Genomic DNA, 7,500 nt, shown 5'->3' on the forward strand with positions numbered 1-7,500 from the left:
TTTTCTCTTTCTTCTCTCTCTCTCTCTCTATCTTCTATCTATCTATCTATCTATTTTCTCTCTCTTCTCTTTCTCTCTCTCTATGTTTCTTCTCGTTTTTTTGGCTCTTTCTTGCAACTTGATCCTTGTTCGGGGCCCCCTTTTCTCTCTCTCTCTCTCTTCTCTCTTCTCTTTTCTCTCTCCTCTGCCCACCACAATATTTAGGGTATGTGCATTCCAAAAGCGTTTTTTAAATGTTGATGTGTCTGTATCCACGCAACATCAATTCGAAACACTCTTACAAAGGCAAAAGGCAAAAATAGAGCGATTAGCTGCACCGGAGTCAGAGCTGCCTCGACCCCAAGCGATGAGATTTGTCCTTGACCCGGCATTAATGGCAAAAAGAAAAAAAAAAAAATATCTACAAATCACAATTTCGAAATTGAAATCCTTTTTATTTATTTCAATCTCGCTTTGATACCGACGAATCATTCTCATTCCCCTTCTGGAAGCTTAAACCCTTAAAGAAAAAAAGAAAGAAAAAAAAGCCAGTTTTTTAACCTCCTCCTCAAAATAGAAAGAAAAGAAAAAAGGGAAGAGAATAATAAAAAAGAAGGTTGCATAGCGAATGAGAGACGAAAATTAGTCCATGATAAACGAAACTTCTCAGCGACTTGCTCTGCCTTGTAAAATTACTGAAGGCGGGAATTCTCAAAATCATTGGAATCGCCAGACGCGCTATTTTGCGAAAAATATATCTTATTTTTTATATTATTTGAAAGAAACAAATTTGAGATGTTTCCGACATACTGATAGATCTATGCATAATGCAATAGTAGTCTTAATATTTATTGCTTTTTAACATTCTAAATTGTCAAAAAATCACTTTTAAATGTGAATAGATAGAGAATGCATTTTTTATTAACATATTTCATATCTTTTCCCGTATCCCAAATATCAATATACGAATCTAAGAGGAAGTTCAACTCACTTAGCAACAGAGTGAAACGGTTAACAAATGACCTCCCCTTCTCACCTGTAATTTTCTACGACCTCCCTTGTACCTGTAGATCCCCACGACCTCCCTCTTACCTGTAGATCCCCACGACCTCCCTTTTACCTGTAGATCCCCACGACCTTCCTCTTACCTGTAGATCCCCACGACCTCCCTTTTACCTGTAGATCCCCACGACCTCCCTCTTATCTGTAGATCCCCACGACCTCCCTCTTACCTGTAGATCCCCACGACCTCCCTTTTACCTGTAGATCCCCACGACCTCCCTCTTACCTGTAGATCCCCACGACCTCCCTTTTACCTGTAGATTTCCACGACCTCCCTCTTACCTGCTGACCCTTACGACCTCCCTCTTACCTGTAGATCCCCACGACCTTCCTCTTACCTGTAGATCCCCACGACCTCCCTTTTACCTGTAGATCCCCACGACCTCCCTTTTACCTGTAGATTTCCACGACCTCCCTCTTACCTGTAGATCCCCACGACCTCCCTCTTACCTGTAGATCCCCACGACCTCCCTTTTACCTGTAGATCCCCACGACCTTCCTCTTACCTGTAGATCCCCACGACCTCCCTTTTACCTGTAGATCCCCACGACCTCCCTCTTACCTGTAGATCCCCACGACCTCCCTTTGACCTGTAGATACCCACGACCTCCCTCTTACCTATAGATCCCCACGACCTCCCTTTTACCTGCAGATCCCCACGACCTCCCTTTTGCCTGCAGATCCCCACGACCTCCCTCTTACCTGTAGATCCCCACGACCTCCCTCTTACCTGTAGATCCCCACGACCTCCCTTTTACCTGTAGATCCCCACGACCTCCCTCTTACCTGTAGATCCCCACGACCTCCCTTTTACCTGTAGATCCCCACGACCTCCCTTTTACCTGTAGATCCCCACGACCTTCCTCTTACCTGTAGATCCCCACGACCTTCCTCTTACCTGTAGATCCCCACGACCTCCCATTTACCTGTAGATCCCCACGACCTCCCTCTTACCTGTAGATCCCCACGACCTCCCTTTTACCTGTAGATCCCCACGACCTCCCTCTTACCTGTAGATCCCCACGACCTTCCTCTTACCTGTAGATCCCCACGACCTTCCTCTTACCTGTAGATCCCCACGACCTCCCATTTACCTGTAGATCCCCACGACCTCCCTCTTACCTGTAGATCCCCACGACCTCCCTCTTACCTGATGATCCCCACGACCTCCCTCTTACCTGCAGCTCCCCACGACCTCCCTCTTACCTGATGATCCCCACGACCTCCCTTTCACCTGTAGGATCCCCACGACCTCCCTCTTACCTGTAGATCCCCACGACCTCCCTCTTATCTGATATATCCCCACGACCTCCCTCTTACCTGATGATCCCCACGACCTCCCTTTCACCTGTAGGATCCCCACGACCTCCCTCTTACCTGTAGATCCCCACGACCTCCCTCTTACCTGCAGATCCCCACGACCTCCCTCTTACCTGCAGATCCCCACGACCTCCCTTTTACCTGTAGATCCCCACGACCTCCCTTTTACCTGTAGATCCCCACGACCTCCCTCTTACCTGTAGGATTCCGACGGCGTGACGATTCTGCCATCCTTATGCCAGGACACCTTCATAGGCTGGTCGCCGGAAACAGGGCACCGTAGGATGGCGTTGGTCCCGCTGCCCACGCTTACGTTCTCTCTGTGGCTGCTGAACCTCGGGGGGGCTGCGGCGGAACAACGGGGGGACGGTGAACAGTGAATGGCGGATGATGAACAGTGAAGGGTGAACAGTGAACAGTTAATGATGAACAGTAAAGGGTGAACAGTGAATGGTGAATGATGAACAGTGAAGGATTAACAGTAAAGGGTGAACAGTGAATGGTGAAGGATGAACAGTAACGGTGAACAGTGAACGGTGAATGATGAACAGTGAAGGATTAACAGTAAACGGTGAACAGTGAAGGATTAACAGTAAAGGGTGAACAGTGAATGGTGAATGATGAACAGTAAACGGTGAACAGTGAACGGTGAATGATGAACAGTGAAGGATTAACAGAAAAGGGTGAACAGTGAATGGTGAATGATGAACAGTAAACGGTGAACAGTGAAGGGTGAATGATGAACAGTGAAGGATTAACAGTAAACGGTGAACAATGAACAATGAATGATGAACAGTAAACGTTGAACAGTGAACGGTGTGCAAAATGGTTGATTTGGAGGAGAAACACAGATGGATTTTTCATGGATTTTTGTTGGAATTTGGCTTTTATCTTCTTTGCCGAAAATGTGTGTTTTGTGTTTATTAAATGTATTTGTGAGTTGTCTTTATTCTTGTGTGTGTATGTGTGTGTGTGTGTGTGTGCGTGCGTGCGTGCGTGTGTGTGTGTGTGTGTGTGTGTGTGTGTGTGTGTGTGTGTGTGTGTGTGTGTGTATGTATGTGTGTGTGTGTGTGTGTGTGTGTGTGTGTGCGTGCATGCGTGTGTGCGTGCGTGCGTGCGTGCGTGCGTGTGTGTATGTGTGTGTGTATGTGTAAGAGTACATGTCTGGAGGTGAAGTATTTATACACAAGTTTCCTGCTGGAATATTAAAACAATTGAAAGCAACATAATAGGATGAACATTTAAGTGTTCTAGGAACTGAACTCATTAAAAATGTATCTTTCCTCTCTCTCATATAAAGCTAATTCACTACTTTGACGCCAGTATAAAAAAAGAAAAAGAAAAAAAGTATCAAATAGTTTAAAACGCTTAACCAAATAAGCAACAACATTCCTTATCGAAGACTTACAAAACTTACAGAAAAGTAGTCACATATTAAATCCAGGGTGATACAGATCAGATACTTAATATTCATTTTCTTCTTTCTTTCTTTCCTTATCTATAGTTTATCTTAAATTCATAGTATAAAGATAAAAGTACTCTGACCGCCCAAAATAAACTAAACAAAAATGGATCGACCCTTTAACTCTAAATCAGCCCCCCCCCCCCCCCCACACACACACATTCAAAAAACAACAACAATAGTTAAGTAAAAAAGATTTAAAATGAAATAAACCCATTAACACCGAAGCAGCCAAGCAACGCAAGAGTGCCCTCGCGTCCAAAGGCGTTCCGAGACCTATGACTTTCACTTAGCGCCGTCACGAAACTCACCATTGACAGTGATCTTGACAACCTTGCTCAGCCCGGCGCCGATGGTGTTCGTGGCCTCGCATAGGTACCTTCCCTCGTCCTCCTTCGTCACCTGCGTCAGGAACAGGGAGCCGTTGGCGAGCTGCTGGACGCCTGGAGTGCCTAGCAGGTCGCGATAGGTCCCGGGGGCGTTTCCTGTAGGCAAGGATGCTTGAGGGAGAGGGAGAAATTTGCGAGAATAAGGTGAGGTATTTTGAGCGTGGAATAAATCAGGGTTTAGTTAAATCGTGATTGATTTTTGGCTATGGTACTATCATTGTTATCATTATTATTGTTTTTTGAACCGTGATCATAAAATCTCGTTCACAGTTGTAGTTATTAATGTCTTTGTTATAATCATTATCATCATCAACATCATCTTCATGATCATCATTTTCATTATCATTATTTTCATCATCATTGTCAAACCAATAACAACACTATTATAAGCATAAAATCTTACAAAAAAGATGACAAATTCACAGATTATAACACCAACAAACAATTAAAACAGACGATATATCAACACAAATAACCCCCACATCCCCATAACCACGCCCATGCTATCACGGCTCTATAGCGCATCGGAAAACGCCCACACTTACCATGTGCTTTTCTCCAGACAACCGTGGGCGGCGGGAAGCCCTCGGTCTGGCACGGGAGAACCACATCACGCCCTCGAACCACGCTGACGTCAGCCGGTTCTGTCACCCACCGAGGAGGAACTGTGGGCGGTTTGATGGAAATGGGCGTTAGTATTGGACGGGGTTGGGGGCTGAAGTGGGCGGGGAGTTGTGGGTTGGCGCACGTTTGAATAGACTCGCTTGGTGGGTAAGACTGGTGGGTAAGTAAATGATAACGAATAGATTGATGGGTAAACTTTGGTGCGTATGAACATGAGTTAGATAATGAATCAATCGATGGGTAATGTCGTGGTGAGTCACACGGATGGGTAAGAAAATAAATCAAAGTATAGAAAAACGGGTGATGCTGATGGGTAAATCTGATAGGTAGGAATAGAAGGGAAATATTCAATAAACTGATGCGTGACGTTGATTACGAATGAGTAATCATTCATGAGTTCATGAATAAAACTGATAGGTAAGAACATGAGTTAGACTATGAATAAATCTATGAGTAAAGTTTGTGGGGTAAAGCTTATCAGTAACGCTTGGTCGGTAAGGATAATGGATAAAGTCGTTGGGTAAATGGAAGGCCAATTTAGAGGTTACGATAAATACTGAAGGATTGACGGATAACGAATATTTGTGGTGAATACCGAACTGACTTGACCATTAACAAAGAACTAAACTTATCCTTAAACCACGAAGAAAATAGACAATAAATGAATAAACAAGTAAAAACCATGCTGAAAACAGATTAATCGATAAATAGATAAATAAAACTATCAAAAATATAACGATTTACGACGCGCCGATACCTCATCTCTATCTTCATATGAAAAAAGAAACACAGCTTTCACTTCATTTTCGATCTTAAAACATAAATGAATAAATAAATAAATAAAATAAATGAATATAAAGTAAAATAAAAACAACAGTAATAATGTATCTCCTCCAGTGGGAGCCTGACGTAAGATTTACCTCTGAAACCTCGCGACACTGGAAACCTCCGTTCGTTTTGGCACTAATTGTGAAACCCTCGGATTCTTTCCAGATCAAGAGACGAGAGCAGATTAGCCAGCGCGGTGCCAATTAGCAGGCGAGGCGAAATCCGGGATGAGGGGGGTGGGGGGGAAAGGGTGTGGGGGGAGGGGGGAAATGAGAATGGGTGGGGGGGAGGGGCGGAAGGAGTGGGGGATAAGAGGGGTGGGGAAAGAGAATGGGTGGGGGAGGGGGGGAAGGAGAGTGGAAGGGTGGAGGAGGGAAGGGGAAGGAGGGGATGATGATGGGGAAAGGAGGGGGAATGGGTGGAAAGGAAGGAGGGGTGGAGGAATGAGGGATGGAGTGGGGAGAGGCAGGAGGGGAGAAAATGGGAAGGGGGATGGGGGAAGGGGGGATGGAGTGAGGAGGGGTTTGTTGGAGTGGCTGTGGGGGATGAGGGAGAGAGACGGTGGTCTGGAGAGGGGAGGGGGAGATAAGGAAAGGGAAAGGAGGGGAAAAGAGGGGAGGGAAAGAGGGGGTGGTGGTGAAGAGTGGTGGAGAAGAGATGGAGGAAAGTTCAGAGGGTGATGGTAGATGTTGAAGATGTTGGTTGACAGGGGAAAAGGGAGGGGGGAGGGTAGGAGAGGTGATACAAAGGAGAAAGGGATAGAAGGGAAGGTAATGAAGAGGGAGAGATAAACAGAGACGAAGGGGAATACGTTGTGATGGCGAGGGAAAGGAAAACGTGTGAGGAAAGAGGGAGGAGGAGCGAAAAGCAGGGAATTGAGTAGTGGGAGGGAGGGAGCGAGTAGGGGAGAGGAGGGGGGAGGGAATCACCCAGCTCATCATTATCATGGAGTGGAAAATGGTGTAACCATCAGTTAGGAGAAAGTGGGAGGAGATATAAGCCTTCTTGAAGTAAACAAAAATCAGGAAGAGAAATGAAAAATCACAAAAAAAAGACGAAGGGGAAAAAAGTGATCTTAATCCAGAAGATGCTCTTGGGAAACAGGATCTGAAAGTCTTATTATCAAGCGCTAGAATCTCAAAGTCAGAATTTTAAACCTTCTATTTCTTTTCCCAGCTAAATGCAATTTCATTTTCGTAATATATTGCGGGGAAAATGAAGATAAATAAAGAGTAAGGTTACCATAACGTTATGCTAGTATAGCCAGTAACCGTAGTTCTCATAATAACAATTTAATCAATACTATAACACGAACGCCAAATGCTAGCTTTCAATACACACTGAGTAAGTCGATTCACAGGTGTAAGGGGGTACAAGTATCAGGACGATAGGCTTTTAGGATGGAAGTTAAATGGGGGAGACATTTATAAAGGCACTTATAAAGGAGACTGTAAAGTGAAATATGTCATGGAGTTCATAATGATTGCAGGTTTGATATAATACAGGTACAGGTACATCAAGAAATTAAGTGATGATAATAATCAGTATACATTTTTTTAAATATTAGTGGATACGTGAATACTAAGAGTCGAGGAAGACTTCTGCTCAGCAGTTGATCCGTCTTTCTGAAATTGGAAAGGAGAAAGAAAAAAAAAAAAATGGTGCTGAGTGTTCAGTGCTGAGTCAGAAAGGCAGCATACCAACCTCTGACTCGAGTGTGCTGGTGTATGCAAAGTGGTGCTCATGTTATATAGAAAAGCTGATTGGAAACAGACAAGCTCTAAAGCAACAGTTGTGGTGACGGCTGCTTTGGTGCGCCAAGGTACTCTACACTCA

General features: G+C 44.5%; 1 protein-coding gene across 1 annotated transcript in view; it reads right to left on the reverse strand.

Annotated features, from left to right (window-relative positions):
* LOC125047893 (Down syndrome cell adhesion molecule-like protein Dscam2) overlaps positions 1–7,500 on the reverse strand; it is a 76,924-nt gene that overhangs the window by 15,513 nt on the left and 53,911 nt on the right. Inside the window, exons 16-19 of the mRNA XM_047646440.1 lie at positions 4,758–4,877; positions 4,135–4,308; positions 2,559–2,706; positions 658–674 (exon numbers count right to left, since the gene is read on the reverse strand). Coding sequence (XP_047502396.1) covers positions 658–674; positions 2,559–2,706; positions 4,135–4,308; positions 4,758–4,877 — 459 coding nt within the window. The remainder of the gene's footprint in view (positions 1–657; positions 675–2,558; positions 2,707–4,134; positions 4,309–4,757; positions 4,878–7,500) is intronic.

The sequence above is a fragment of the Penaeus chinensis genome, chromosome 42 (assembly GCF_019202785.1).
Source record: "Penaeus chinensis breed Huanghai No. 1 chromosome 42, ASM1920278v2, whole genome shotgun sequence".
Classification (NCBI taxonomy): domain Eukaryota; kingdom Metazoa; phylum Arthropoda; class Malacostraca; order Decapoda; family Penaeidae; genus Penaeus; species Penaeus chinensis.